Here is a 16496-nt window from a genome sequence, read left to right as displayed (position 1 = left end):
ATAGGATCTTGGAGATGGAAATACCTCTTTAAGTCTTTGTCCTTTTTACACCTTTTTTTTTTTTTTTAACTGCACCTTTTATTTAATTTTCTGCGTCACTTTATTACGCTGTTAATTTATATGGCGCCATTATGGTGTATTTCTTTTATTCGTGTTGTAGTTGCTGTTTGTTTTCTAGTAATCTCTCTCCCCATAAGAAGTTTTATATTTGCAATATCTCTTCTGCTTATGGTGTAATTTACTGCCGATAATACAATGCGCATGTAATTAATATACTGTTATATTGGGGAATAAATGTACATTATGCTGCATTGATCTTTCCTTTTTTTTATGATTGCTCTGTAGCAGCGTCGGATGGATTATATTAGAGCGGATCTGTTTAGCATTGGGTTTATAGCAAGATTTTGATTGTTTGATGGGGTTTTCTGGGTTTGGAAAGCCCCTCTTCCCAGGCTGCAGTTTATTTTAGGAAAAACAAACAAACTGAACTTTACTCGCCCTCCCCAGGTCCAGCGCCGAGTCACCACCATCGCTACTATTGTCTTTTATTGTCCACAGTGCTGCAGCCAATCAACAAGCTCAGTTTGTGTCACCAACTCTGCCAGAGCCACTGAGCTCACTGATTGCCTGCAGCGTTGTCAACGTGACGTCAGGGCTGCAGGCAAGAACAGTCATCGGGAGCAGCTGTCGAGACTTGTAACTGGACCTGGTGAGGGTAATTGATTTCCTGACCCAAACGATCCACGTCATGTACGACCATGAGGCTTTTTAGTTCTGGTCAGGAGACTTGCTCACGGTCAGGGGGAATTGCAGCCCATAAGCGGTCCATGAAAATGGACATGGGAATGCAGCCTGTATCTTAAAAGGGGGCAAACCCTTAAATCTTTGTATTTACCATAAATTAACCGATCTGGGGCATCTGTTTTATAGAAATTTGAGCTGCCGGTCCTGTTATTCCTCACGTATAAATAAATAAATAAAATTGAACAAGAAAAATGGATTCGTACAAAATGGTGAGGCTTCTTAGATAAGTATATAATTTTATTAACACAAGCACAAAAAAAAGAATAAAAACTTTAAGAGGAAAAATATATACAGGGTATTGTCCTAATAGACAGAAATACCCTTAACTACTGCCCACATATTATTAATAAATAGATACCATGGTCCCAAGAACAGAAAACCAATACATGATCAATAAAAAAAAAAAAGTTAAAAATGATAGTAGATCAGGATCATTATACCAACAGTAGAAAAAACACTAATACCCGACTAATAAGAATTCATAGTGTGGGACTTCCAAATAAACAAAGTGCAAGAGTGTAAAAATTGTGTGTGCCAGCAAGCAGTATCAGTGCACTCTAAATGCAGATAAAGTGAGCCCACAAAGTGGACTAGTTCCAGTGCACTCTGTGAGCTCGCTTTATCTGCATTTAGAGTGCACTGGCACTAGTCCACTTTGTGGGCTCGCATTATCTGCATTTGGAGTGCACTGGCACTAGTCCACTTTGTGAGCTCGCTTTATCTGCATTTAAAGTGGACTAGCGCCAGTACACTCCAAATGCAGATAAAGCGAGCTCACAAAGTGGACTAGTGCCAGTGCACTCTGAATGCAGATAAAGCGAGCCCACAAATAAATTAAAAAGTAATTATGTACATATAGCTTAGGGTAGAGTGAGTACGCCCCACCCGTATCTCCACCTCCCAGTGTCTTTGTCACCCCTGATATGAAAATTTATGCTTACAATTGATCCAATATGTAGATGTCTGTTGCTGGAGTGTCCTTCCCAGTAATACAGGCTGGATGTGAACTCTGTGTGAATCCACAGTTCTGCTATCTTATTTTATTTAATGTATCATCACATCTCCCAGTATTACACCTTTTTCTCTCCATGTGCTTTTCTCTCTTCTATAGCCTTTTTTTTCCTCCTCTGCTCTCCATAAAGCATTAAATGCTTTCTTCCCTTTAAGCTATAGCTCTTTTGTACAATGCCCTCCCTGCTGCTGTTCCTAACACTAAAAGAAGGGAGAAGGAGAAAAGAGAGAGTCAATAACAGAGTAAAGGCGCTGATGGATTTGTAACATATTTTTTTTGCAGAACCCTGAACTAGATAAAGGTAGAAAATTTGTAGCAAAGACTTAGAAAGTTACATTTAAGAAGCAAATAAACAATAAAAACATGTCATTTGCATAGATTTCTACACCTAAACTTTGCTTTTGTACCCCAGACGTCAGAAGGCTCGAGAGAGGCAGCAGAAGTTACTGGCCGAGTTTGCTTCAAGACAGAAAAGCTTTATGGAAACGGCAATGGATGTTGGTAAGATTTATGAATGATCGCTCTTGGTATGTGACATCTTTCCCTCTTCAGCACAGTCTTGCTTGCGTTCATCATTACTTTTCACCTTAAGCCAGATCTGTTTTGCAGTTTATACTAGTAAATGGCGAGATTAATCTGGTGCGCGTCCGATTTAATTGCTGTAACAGCTTCTGGAGCTCCCGGCCGAGTCCATTCATCACATTATGGCAGCGTGTCACACTGTGCAGACGGAATAGAAATGTGCATCATAACCCGGCCACGTTACTAATAGTAAACTGCCAGATTGTTGTTCCATAGATGCAACAATAACACAAAAATAAAACTGCTTAAATTTACAAATCTCTCCACTTTGTGCCCTCCCCGGTAAATCCGAAGCACCTGAACATAAATGCTCTAGTTTTGGATCCCTCCTAAACCCAAATCTGCAGGACCACGCTCCGTTATTCAGCGAATTTGCTGCAGGGAACAAGCTCCGAGTTCCTTTTTACTTATTTTTTTTTAACCGAGGTGACACAAAATTCCGAACACTTGTCATTTATTGAAACCGGTTAGAAAAATAAATTAGTTTTTGCTGGCCTTCTGAGGATCGTCTTGCTGGGCCCGGGCAAGGTATATTAGTCTGCTAATAGCTCCTCGGACGATAGGGGAATTTTCTTGACCTAAAATGTTTTGCAAAGGAAAATAGAGCCTTGGGGCATATCGGGGAACAGTTACTTAGCACAGCGAAACCCCGTCAGACAAGCTGTGCGTCCTCAACTACACGGGCGCACCATGGAAAATGGAAAACATTGTCAACTAAAAGGAAAAAAAAATTATTATCTCCGCAGCGGGGCACCCCTACTCTTTTAATATAGGACCAATTTATTGTAGATTGTATTTTATTGCTTTGGATGTGTCGTTGATTGGAATATTTTAGTGTTAATTTTAGAATGTTCATTGATTTCTCCTTTTAGTTAAAGGGGTTTTTTATTTTCAGAAAACACCTGTCCCCCAGCTGCAATCTGTGCTTTACTCAACCTTCCTGGATCCAGCGCGGAGTCTCTGCCACTGCTCCCGGTGTCTGTTGCCGTCTGCAGCACTGATGTAACATCAACAGCGCTGCAGACAATCAGTGAGCTCATTGGCTCGTGCCGTCAGCTCACTGATTTGGCTGCAGTGACTTCAGAACGGGAGGCTCAACCTTCCTTGGTCCAGCGCAGAGTCTCTGCCACTGCTCCTATAGTCTGCAGAGGTGATGTCACGTCAACAGGGCTGCAGCCAATCACTCAGCTCATTAGCTCATGACATTAGTTCACTGATTGGGCTAAAGTGATTTCTGAGCTCCAGACAATCGGGAGCAACGGTAAAAGTTCAATCTTCCTGAGTCTAGCGGTGAGTATCTGCCGCTGCTCCTGGTCTCTGTTATGGTCTGCAGTGCTGATGTCACGGCAATAGCGCTGCAGCCAATCAGTGAGTTCATTGGCTTGTGCCATCAGCTCACCGATTTGGCTGCAGTGACTTCAGATCTGCAGACAATAACAGACATCGGGACTGGCAGCAAAGGCTCAGTGAGCAAGTACACGTGCACGCTTGCTGTGGACAAGATTGCTGGTGTATTCAGTATATAGAGTGGAGAACGAGACCTCTTATGGCAGCCTATTTCTCAGGGAAGTAAAGGGATTGGTGTTGTGCTAATCTATATGAACCCTTGAAAAAGCTTCCATCAGTTTGCTAACCTGCTGTGAGAGGGGCAGAGAGAGCTGCGTCATCTTTGGCCTTGCAGTCCTGGCAGCGGCGAATTGCATTGTACAACTTTTTACACCTTCCTCCTCGATTAAAAGATCCACTCCTAAGTTTACATTCACTGTCTGTGTACTAACATGCAATGCCCGATCTGAACTTGGCCTCTTATATACCTTACAACATGGACGTGAAAACGCGGTCTTAGGGTAGATCTTCTTAAAGAGGTTGTCTCAAGTTTGTAAATGTGGTAAAATTGCAAAGTGCTTGTAAAAAATAAGCAACTTTAAAATTTACCCCATATTAAAATTCCCCTTAGACAACGAGCTGCACTCTTGAAAACTAAGTTAGCGCCCCCCATGGAGTTGCAGCAAGGAGTGGTGCCAGTAGACTCTTTATAGCCTTCTTGCACCGGATTGCTGATGGAGGGCACAGTTTGGACCTGCTACGCGACCATGGTGCTGGTTTGCACTGTCAATCTTCAGGAGGGCACCAACTCCGGCAAAGTAGCAAGCCGGAGACCGAGAGCGGCACACTTCTGAAAGTGTAACTTGAGAAAACACTTTTAAGGCAGAATTCAGATAACTGTATAAAAATACCAGGCCACTTGTTTGCGTGTGCAGCTCTTGCTGATGGGTGCAGGAACTTACTTTTATTGCATACACTACTTTGGTCTGTAAAACAGATCTTATAGGAGTATTCCATCTCCAAGGTCCCATCCCAATATGTAGTAGGTGTAGTAGTAATAATAATAATAATATTAGCAAATACCTCCAATTAGACATGTAGTATAGTTCTTCTGATTCGCTCTGTCTTTCCCCATGTGCAGGTATTGCAGTAGCTTAGTTATCCATGGTTCCGACCACTCATAGTGACAGTTATTAGTGGTCGTAACCATGGATATGTAAGCTACTGCACTGCCCTGCACATGGGGTAAGCAAAATTGCAAATCAGAAGAATTATGTTACATTTCTAATTGGAGTTATTTGCGAATATTACTACTACAAATTGGGATAAGATCTTGGAGATGGGAATACCCCCATTTAATAGTGCCTGCAGAGATTTTTTTTTTTGTATTAGCGCATTGGCTGCAATTCGTGCCTCTCCTGTCCATGTGAGGTCCAAAAAACTGCTCCCCTAAAGAGATGCCTAGTCCTGTTAACTCGTAATCCCGGCCAGCTTTCAGCGCAGAGGTGGTCGGTCTCCTAGGTAACGAGATGTAAACAAAAGTGTTAATATCTCAAATTTTAATAAGCGGTAAGTTACAGAAATACTTGTAATTATTTATTTTTGCTTAAAAGCGAAGCGCTATCTGAGAATATCAGTATATGAAAATGGAAATAACCCTTGAAGTGGAAAAGCTCTCTTTTTTTTTTTTTTTTTTTTTTTTCCTCCCTGACCATGGCTTCCAAAGAGTGATTCTTAAGAAAGATGGATTAAAAGAAATAATAAAAATGCTACTGAAAATAAAATGTTTCCATCCACCTTTCTTGTTCCAGGATATGCAGATCATGCACATACAAAGCTTCGGCCGCCACGTTGCTTATTGCCAGTCCCGGTGTGATTTCTTCCACTCGCTGTTCTGTATTCATTGGTTTTTCCGAGGAATCTCTGCCAAGCTGGAAAGTTATATTTATATTATAAGTAGAAGTGGGTGAAAAATTGCATCGCCACACGAGATATCGCTGAACGAGACTGGAAATAACCCAAGATTCATCTAAACACGGAGAAACTCTGATCCTTTATATGGAGGGTTAGAGCTGTTATCAGCAGATAATGTAGTTCACGGAAATCTGCGTCACAGAGCAGTCACCCCGGCGTGACAACACATTATTTCTCCTTCACTTGTTACAATCACGGGATTTTTTTTCCCCCTTCATTGTGACAGAGTAACCATACGCTTCACATTATAACCGCTGAGGTCAATAATGCGCGGTGCACAACGCCGCCGCCTATTGTTTGTGTCGGCCGCCAGCTCCGTATAGATCGGAAATAAACTGTGTATTGAGTGTTATTAACAGATCTGTCACTACTTAAGGAGCCAGCAAAGTGGTAAATGTGGCTCACGCAGTCATTTAATGGCTTGTTTAGGCACTTTTGTGCGTTTAGAACAGCATGTTCTCGGCAGCACAGGACGACGTGCTGTCGAGATCGATAGTTTCAGGCATGCTTATGGTCACGCAATTCTTTGACTTCTTGCAAACTTGACAGTACGAATTATATTGGCGGGTGATGTCTTCCTTTACTCGTGTTTTTTTTCGCTATCCGAAGATCATCCCCATCAGATCAATCGGGGTTTTGCACCCGACTCCCTCACCAACATGCAGGTAGATGGAAACAGGGAACTGCTCTTGAGTAGCACAGGGATGAAGCTTTTCATTTTTCTTTTTTAAGGGTATGTGCACACGATGCAGAAATGCTCAGGATTTTTTCCTGAGCGTTTCTGCATCTCTCTGGCAGGAAAAAACGCATGCGGATTGTACATGCGGTTTCCTGCCAGGGACATGCGGAAATGAAGCGGTCTTCACTTTCATTTCCGCATGCGGGTTGACAAGCGCTTCCCAAGCGATTTTAGCATCACTTGGAAAGTGCTTGTCAACTTCACACTATATAAATCCATGCAGCCGGCATGGATTTATATAGTGTGTGATGTCAAAAAATAAAAAATAAATATATACTTTACCCTCTGATGGCCCCCGGTGTCCTGCTTCATCGGTCCCGGCTGCCGGCAGTGAAGACTGTAGGACCTTCCGACGTCAGCGTCACGTGACCCGTCACATGACTCTGACGTCAGCGAAGGTCCTTCATTCAACCGCGAAGTGCGCGGGAAGCCGGCAGGACGCAGCGCGGGCCGTCAGAAGGTGAGAATATATATATTTTTTATTTTATTCTTTTTTTTTTAATGGTACCTTGGTCTGGATGAGAGTCCTCTCATCCACACCCGGGTACCATCCGCACATTAGACCGCATGAAAAGCGCATCAACATATACAGTGATGCGGATTCCATGCGGTCTAATGCAAGTCAATGGCGGCAAAAGAGCAGCGTTTCCGCAAAATTAATTGACATGCTGCGGATTTTTGACCGCAGCGTTTACGCTGCGGAAAAATCCGCATCATGGGCACAGCACATGCGGATTTCCATTGGGGAACATTGCTGCCCTTCTACCATGCGTTTTTCATGCGTTTCCGCGGCGTTTACGCAACTGCAAAAACGCCGCGGAAACGCATGAAAAACGCATCGTGTGAACTCAGCCTAATAGCTGAGCTACAGTTCTCAGATGGGACATGTCCGATTTCAACATGCTTGTTAGACAAACCGTTGGCTTTTTTCTTTATTCTTTCTATTGAGAACATGTCCATTCTTGGGAGAGCATAAATGTAATAAATAAAAGCATTTGGACAAATTAAAGCTGGTTTCACATGGCCGTCATATGATACAATTCTGCATCCATATTACGACCAAAACATTCAAAAGGCCCCAACAAATGACGAGAAATCAAACCATAGATGTCCTTAAATTAAGTGATGTGTAATAATAAGAAATGACACAGGGAAAAGTATTAAACACATGAAGAAAAAGAAGTACAAAAAGCCCTGGAAAGTCCTGACACCAGCTGAAATCTATCAGTAATTAGAAAGCAATCCTACCACTTGGTGAAAAATAATATCAGCGGGTTCAACTGATGGCCTATAAAAAGGTGTCTCATTACCAAGTTGCCACACAAGAAGCATCTCATGATGGGTAAACCCAGTGAGCTGTCTCAAGACCTTCACAACCTTATTGTTGCAAAACATACTGATTGCATTGGTTACAGAAGAATTTCTAAACTACTGAAGGTTTCAGTGAGCACTGTTTGGGCTATAATTGTGAAGTGGAAACACATAATTTCACCATGAACTGGCCATGACCAGGAGCTCCCCGCAAGATTTCAGACAGGAGTGATAAGCATTATCAAAAGAGTTGTCCAAGAGCCAAGGACCACCTGTGGAGAGCTACAGAAAGACCTGAAACCAGCAGGTACAATTGTTTCGAAGAAACCTATAAGTAATGCACTCAACCTCCATGGCTTGTATGCACACTCACCATGCAAGACTCCATTGTTGAACAAAAAGCATGTTCAAGAACGTTTAAAGTTTGCTCCACAACAGTTAGACAAGCTTGTGAAATATTGGGAGAATATAGTCTGGTCAGATCAGACCAAAATTGATCTTTTTGGATGCCATAATACACTATGTTTGGAGGCCAAAAGGCACTGCATATCACCCCAAAAACACCATACCAACAGTGAAGTTTGGAGGTGGGAATCTCATGGTGGGGAGGCTGTTTTTCAGCATACGGCACTGGCAAACCTGATATGATTGAAGGAAGGAAGGATGAAAGGACAAACGTACTGAGACCTTCTTGTTAAAAATCTGCTGCCAACTACCAGGATGATGAATATGAAACGAGGGTGGACATTTCAGCAAGAGAATGATACTGAACACACAGCCAAGGAAACTCTCAATTGTTTTCAGAGAGAGAAAGTAAAGCTGCTGGAATGGCTGAACCGGTCACTGGGCATGAACCGAATAGAAAATGTATGGAAGGAAATAAAGCTCAGAGTTCATAGAAGAAGCTCGCAGGACCTTCAGGATGTGAAGAGCGTTCATGTGGAAGAATGAGCCAAAATCACACCTGAGCAATGCCTGCGACTAGTGTCTCCATACAGGAGGTGTCTTAAAACTGTCATCACCAACAAACTCTTTTGTGCGAAGTATTAAATACATTTCAGTAACAGTGTTCAATACTTTTTCCCTATGTCATTTCTCATTATTACACATAATTTATGGACATCTGTGGTTTGATTTCTTTGCCTGTGTGGATTGGATGGGTTATTATTGACATCTGGTTCACCTGCTGTATGTATATGGTACATGAATGGCTATTACGTAATACTACAGATCTCTGGTTAGAGAACCCCCACCCACCCTGCAAAATTTTCTGGGCTCACCATGATCGATCTGTTGGTCTCCATTTCCAGCTGCTGCAATGTAAAGCGGGTCATCTCTAAGACCAACTCTTTTGAAATTAGGCAGAACAGGGAACTTCAATCCCCATTTACAAAATGGTTCAGCAGGTCGGACTCTCGACCTCTGCTCCATTCACTCTCTATAGGCCGCTGGAAAAAGTGGAGTGCAGCGCTCAGCAATGCAGCAGGGAATGACTGCAACAATGGTCGTGCAATGAGCACTTTTCACTCCAATCCAATAGGTATAAAAGTTCCTTATTCAGCCATTCGGTAGCGGTCAGATCCACACCCATCAATAAGTTATCACCTGTCCTGTGTAGGTGAGAAAATCTTGAACCCCTTTTAAGCTTCTCTTACATTTTTATTACTTCTTTATATCCTATTATTTTTTCATATCTTCTCTGCGTACAATAAAGATGTCACCATCAGCAGATTTGGTTTCCAGTATCATCTCTATGCTGATGACACCCAACTATACACCTCTTCTCCTGACATCACCCCCACTCTAATACAAAATACCAGTGATTGTCCACGGTCTCTAACATCATGTCCTCCCTGTATCTGAAACTGAATCTCTCCAAAATTTAACTCCTTGTTTTTCCTCCCTCTACTAACTTACCTATACCTGACTTTTCAATTTCCTTGGTTGGTGCCGCCATAACTCTAAATCAGCAAGCTCGCGGTCTTGGAGTCATATTAGACTTTCCTTTTATTCCCCATATTCAATCACTCACTCTCTTTTGTCACCTGCACCTTAAAAACATCTCCAGAATCCGACCTTTTCTCACCTTTGATACTGCAAAAACTTACTGTCACTCTCATTCACTCTCGTCTGGACTATTGCAACTCTCTTCTGATTGGTCTCCCTCTAAACAAACTCTCTCCTCTCCAGTCCATTCTGAATGCAGCAGCCAGGGTCGTATTTCTATCAGGCCGCGTCACCGACGCCTCTACCCTGTGCCAGTCATTGCACTGGTTACCCATTCACCACAGAACACAATACAAACTCCTCTCTCTCACCCACCAAGCTCTCCACAGTTCTGCACCGCCCTATATCTCATCCCTCATTTCTGTCTATCGCCCCTCCCGTGCCCTCCATTCTGCAACTGATCTAAGACTAACATCCTCCTTAATCCGAACCTCGCACCTCCGTCTCCAAGACTTCTCTCGTGCCGCACCAGTTTTCTGGAATGCACTACCCTAAACAATCCGACTAATATTTAGTCCCCATGTCTTCAAATGTGCTTTAAAAACACATCTGTTTGGACAAGCCTATCACCTCAACTCACCAACCTAACTCTCCCCTGTCCCCTCCTAAATATTAATCTTAATCTGCCCCTGCGTATTAATCTGTCTCCACATGCTCCATGCACCCATTAGCACACGGTAACTGCCCTTAGACGGATACTGGCTGATGACCATGTTCTACCTATTGTGTCCCCATATCCATATAGATTGTAAGCTTGCGAGCAGGAACCTCACTCCTATAACAGTTGAAATGTGATACATTGTGTTGTTTATATTGTTGGTATATGTCCCTACTTAATTTTTATTTATATAGCACCAACATATTCTGCAGCACTTTACAATTATTATTATGTCGGGTAATTTTCTGATTCACTTTAAATATTCTTTTTAACAGAATCACCCGAATCTGATGTTGCTATGGAGATAGCGTCATCCGAACAGCAAGTGTCCGAACCTACGTACGACTGTGTAATATGTGGCCAGAGTGGCCCGTCCACGGAGGACCGTCCCATCGGGCTGGTGGTTTTGCTGCAAGCAACATCTGGTAAGTGACGTCCTCTCTACAAACCCTAAAAAGCCAGTTCTTAATATACTGAAATATGTTCCTTGTGTTCTTTTTACTCAATGTTACGATTTTCTTTTTTTAACCTTCTTTTTCAAGATAAGTGTTAATACTGGCATAGCAAAGAGGCTTCATCTATCCAGTCCTTGTAGCGGATTAGATCAGCCATGTTTGGACTCGTTAACTATTTTGTCTACTGGGACCTAGAGTTTTATCTCCTACCAACAAATTACATGGTGTGATTTTATTTATTTAAAGGGGTTGTCTGGCCACTTGTAAAAATTAAAACAAAATCCTCAAACCGGTGTAAAATATTGAAACAAGTATTACTTGCCAGTTTCCCGCCACTCCCATTTGGACCGACAAGTGACCACTGCAATCAATCAGTGGCCCTATGGGTGACCATCACGTCAAACTACTACCTCTGCTGTGGACCGAGCAGAATTCATAAAGAGAAGTGGAGGACCCAGGCAGCTTTGAGACTGGAGTACGGCGGAAAATCTATTTTTTAAAAAACACTTCCCTTTAATTAAAATAAAATTTTAAAAAAGTAAATATATTTTAGCCAATTAATATGAATGGCTGTAAGGACATTAAATTGTTTTGTATATTTTTGCTTTAATTATTTCCAAACTTTTTTTTTCTTCTTAGTTTTGGGACACCGTCGTAAACTGTCTGAGCCAAAGAAGCTTCCAACCAGTGAAGAGGAGCAGATATATCTGGAGGGAACGTGTGCCGCAGCGCACGACGTCAGGCTCACCATATTACAGCGCCATTTCAAAGATGTGAGTGTTGGGCTACTGGGTGTCAAACGTTGGCTTGTATTCCAGTCTACAAAAAAGGAAAGCATGGTCAGACACTTATAAAAGTGTCATCGTAGGAAAGTGCTTTAAATGCTAGTGCTAGGCTAGAATTATCCCTTATTTTGACATCGGGCATCATATTCCTTGGATACTTGGCCATCAGGACATGTTGCTAATTATTTTCCCAATACACAGACTTACATTTACCATCTGATTATGGTGGTGGAGTCCTACTATAAATCGGTAGCTGCTGCATTTCCCACCCTAGGCTTATACTCGAGTCAATAAGTTTTCACAGTTTTTTTGTGGTAAATGTGGTTAGGTGCCTCTGCTTATATTCGGGTCGACTTATATTCGAGTATATACGGTAAGTGATACATCATTAGACTCAGGATCTCTGACATCAGATTACATAAAAAAAAACTCCTGACAGATTCCCTTTAAAGTGAAGGGCCTCCAGCAAGATTGTTATCACAAACCTATAGGGCATAGGTGTTGACTACTAGATCAGTGAGGATTGAACTATAAAGTTCCCCACGGTTTTAAATACACGGGACTTAATTTTTTATGGGATTACTAAAAACCGATGATCTCCAGCACCCACATAGAGAATGAATGGAATGGCAGTGTGCATGCTCGAACGCTGCTCCATTCCTAGTCTGGCGATTGCCAGAAACGTGATGACCAGCACCAGCTTGACTAAGGCTTGCGTTGATGAGTCAACCCCTTTTAATTTTTTCCTTTTTTGCTTACTGTTCTCATTGTTTCTTAGTCCCACTCCTCCTTTCTCCCTACCACCGCGTTAGTCGAACACCCCTGACACGCTCAATGAGAGGCAGTTTGCTAGTTTTTCCCCATCTGTTTCATTTCAAGAGATCTGTCGCTTTAGGCTCTGTACGGCCATCCATCACCGGCTGAACATACGTAGAGGTGCTCTGAGATTTATGAGTGTGATACTCTGAGCAATTAGTCTCTCATCCGCTAGATGTGGTCAAGAACAGATTTTGGTACAACACCTTGTATGATGACTGTTAACACTGCCGGAAAATTAGTTTCAGTTGGTGGAAGATTATATAAGGTTACTAATGCCCAATATTGATCCTATACGTGTACGGACCATAGGATGGATTCATGGATCGATCAGGGGCAGATGAGAATTTGCATTTTCTTGGCTGTATCCTTTGTTTATTCCATATATTATTGCAAGGAGTTTGTAAAATAGGATCCTTGAAAGCCACATAGTAAAATACTGTGTTGTTTGTGGAAGTGTCATCATAGGGATCATTTAGATCCAAATTGCCGTCCATATTTTTCACATTATTATAGATGCATAGGGTGATTTTTAAATACCTTTTATTGTCAAGAACTTTTCCAAAAGACACCAAGCATATCCTTAAAGGGGTTGTCCGGGCTTAAGCTACAAGACTGCACCGGGAGCGGATGGGTGACTGCAAGTTTGTGATTTACGTATTTCCCGCCACATTCAGACTAGACTGTGTCCAGCTTCGCTCAGTACACGTGCATTGAGTGAGGCCACGCATGTCTAGTCAGTATGTGACTACATGTATGCAAATCACATACGGTCACACACCTGCCGTTCCCAGTACCGGAGAATTCACAAGTCTGCAGTCACATGACTGCAGACTAGTAGCCTAATGCTGAAAAAACCCTTTAAGCCATTAGAGGTGGATCACTGAGGAGCAATGGAAGGAGGATTCAGCAGCAAGGAGGAGGGCCACAAAGAAGCTTGTTCTTGCTTGGGGGGACATAGATTAAGTGGCAGCAGGTAGGAGGGACACTGAGGAGCTTGGCAGTCAGGCTATGTGAGCAGAGATTCAGCAGCACTAAGAAGCCATCAATCCGACATGGTGGGTGAAGATTCAGCATCAAAGAGAGGGTTTCACGTAATAATGAATGCAGCGTGTATTGTGAAATCTGGTGACAGATGCGATTTAAGCTGCCATTTTGGCATTCTACTGTGGAATTACTAACAGTGTTACATATATATACAGTACAGACCAAAAGTTTGGACACACCTTCTCATTTAAAAATTTTTCTGTATTTTCATGACTATGAAAACTGTACATTCACACTGAAGGCATCAAAAGTATGAATTAACACATGTGGAATTATATACTTAACAAAAAAGTGTGAAACAACTGAAAATATGTCTTATATTCTAGGTTCTTCAAAGTAGCCACCTTTTGCTTTGATGACTGCTTTGCACACTCTTGGCATTCTCTTGATGAGCTTCAAGAGGTAGTCACCGGAAATGGTTTTCACTTCACAGGTGTGCCCTGTCAGGTTTAATAAGTGGGATTTCTTGCCTTATAAATGGGGTTGGGACCATCAGTTGTGTTGTGCAGAAGTCTGGTGGATACACAGCTGATAGTCCTACTGAATAGACTGTTAGAATTTGTATTATGGCAAGAAAAAAGCAGCTGAGTAAAGAAAAACGAGTGGCCATCATTACTTTAAGAAATGAAGGTCAGTCAGTCCGAAAAATTGGGAAAACTTTGAAAGTGCCCCCAGGTGCAGTTGCAAAAACCATCAAGCGCTACAAAGAAACTGGCTCACATGAGGACCGCCCCAGGAAAGGAAGACCAAGAGTCACCTCTGCTTCTGAGGATAAGTTTATCCGAGTCACCAGCCTCAGAAATCGCAGGTTAACAGCAGCTCAGATTAGAGACCAGGTCAATGCCACACAGAGTTCTAGCAGCAGACACATCTCTACAACAACTGTTAAGAGGAGACTTTGTGCTGCAGGCCTTCATGGTAAAATAGCTGCTAGGAAACCACTGCTAAGGACAGGCAACAAGCAGAAGAGACTTGTTTGGGCTAAAGAACACAAGGAATGGACATTAGACCAGTGGAAATCTGTGCTTTGGTCTGATGAGTCCAAATTTGAGATCTTTGGTTCCAACCACCGTGTCTTTGTGCGACGCAGAAAAGGTGAACGGATGGACTCTACATGCCTGGTTCCCACCGTGAAGCATGGAGGAGGAGGTGTGATGGTGTGGGGGTGCTTTGCTGGTGACACTGTTGGCGATTTATTCAAAATTGAAGGCATACTGAACCAGCATGGCTACCACAGCATCTTGCAGCGGCATGCTATTCCATCCGGTTTGCGTTTAGTTGGACCATCATTTATTTTTCAACAGGACAATGACCCCAAACACACCTCCAGGCTGCGTAAGGGTTATTTGACCAAGAAGGAGAGTGATGGGGTGCTACGCCAGATGACCTGGCCTCCACAGTCACCAGACCTGAACCCAATCGAGATGGTTTGGGGTGAGCTGGACCGCAGAGTGAAGGCTAAAGGGCCAACAAGTGCTAAGCATCTCTGGGAACTCCTTCAAGATTGTTGGAAGATCATTTCCGGTGACTACCTCTTGAAGCTCATCAAGAGAATGCCAAGAGTGTGCAAAGCAGTCATCAAAGCAAAAGGTGGCTACTTTGAAGAACCTAGAACATAAGACATATTTTCAGTTGTTTCACACTTTTTTGTTCAGTATATAATTCCACATGTGTTAATTCATAGTTTTGATGCCTTCAGTGTGAATGTACAATATTCATAGTCATGAAAATACAGAAAAATCTTTAAATGAGAAGGTGTGTCCAAACTTTTGGTCTGTACTGTGTGTGTGTGTGTGTGTGTATGTATGTATGTATGTATGTATGTGTGTATGTATGTATGTATGTATGTGTATATATATATATATATATATATATATATATATATATATATATATATATATATATATATATATATATATATATATATATATATATATATAATGTGTGTGTGCATATGTGTGTGTATATATATAATAGAATATATGTGTGTATATATTTATATATATATATATATATATATATATATATATATATATATATATATATATACACACACACTTTGGGGGGGTGTATATAAATATATGTGTGTATATATTCATTCATATATATATATGTGTGTGTGTGTATGTATGTATATATATATATATACACATATACACACGCACTTTGAGGGGGGGGTGTATATAAATATATGTGTGTGTATATGGTGCATGTATATGTGTTACTGAGTAACTTTACAGGATGGGGTTACATGTATACGGCCACTCTGAGCGGTTACGCCGGCTGTGCTCGCTTTGCACCGTCTGTCCTCCAGGAGATAACTGAGGCTTTTTAAAGTCCAGTTTATCCTTTACTGTCAGAAGGATATGGATCATTTGTTCTTCAGATGTATTCTTCTGTGTGTGACAAATGGAATTGCCGGGGTGTGATTAACGTGGCCAAAATCTCCTATGAGCCGGTCTGGCCACTTATTGATCGCTAGAATGCAATTCAGGGCATTAAAATGTGCGGCCTCAGGTCAAGTTTTACGGGTTTGCTGTGATGGCTTCCATTGTCCATGGACTTTATGTATTTGATTTTGTTAGTGAAAGCTGACTTCATGCTGTGGGGCTTATCTAATTATCTAATCTATATAATTAATTGGTGAACTACAGTGACCAGCGCTGGATGAAGGGGATTCAGGTTCTGATTGCTCCATGCTCCAGACCAGACTTGTAGGGAGGACATTTTCTATAGGCAGACACTGGTAGAAATTAGTTTCTTTTTTTACAGAAGTCAACTTTAATTGTATATACTTGTAGACTGTGAGCCCTCGCGGGCAGGGTCCTCGCTCCTCCTGTACCAGTCGCTGACTCGTTTTGTTAAGACTATGTAAATGTTTTTGCTATGTATACCCCTATCACATGTAAAGCGTCATGGAATAAATGGCGCTATAATAATAAATAATAATAATATATACGATGTCATCAATACCGCTCCG

General features: G+C 41.9%; 1 protein-coding gene across 1 annotated transcript in view; it reads left to right on the top strand.

The window, feature by feature from the left end:
* UBR3 (ubiquitin protein ligase E3 component n-recognin 3) overlaps nucleotides 1-16496 on the top strand; it is a 149202-nt gene that overhangs the window by 85435 nt on the left and 47271 nt on the right. The window contains exons 24-26 of the mRNA XM_073646979.1: nucleotides 2229-2317; nucleotides 10689-10838; nucleotides 11508-11641. Coding sequence (XP_073503080.1) covers nucleotides 2229-2317; nucleotides 10689-10838; nucleotides 11508-11641 — 373 coding nt within the window. The remainder of the gene's footprint in view (nucleotides 1-2228; nucleotides 2318-10688; nucleotides 10839-11507; nucleotides 11642-16496) is intronic.

The sequence above is a fragment of the Phyllobates terribilis genome, unplaced genomic scaffold (assembly GCF_046119375.1).
Source record: "Phyllobates terribilis strain yellow unplaced genomic scaffold, ASM4611937v1 Scaffold_9__5_contigs__length_417890890, whole genome shotgun sequence".
NCBI lineage: Eukaryota > Metazoa > Chordata > Amphibia > Anura > Dendrobatidae > Phyllobates > Phyllobates terribilis.
This window is presented reverse-complemented; position numbering and strand designations above follow the sequence as displayed.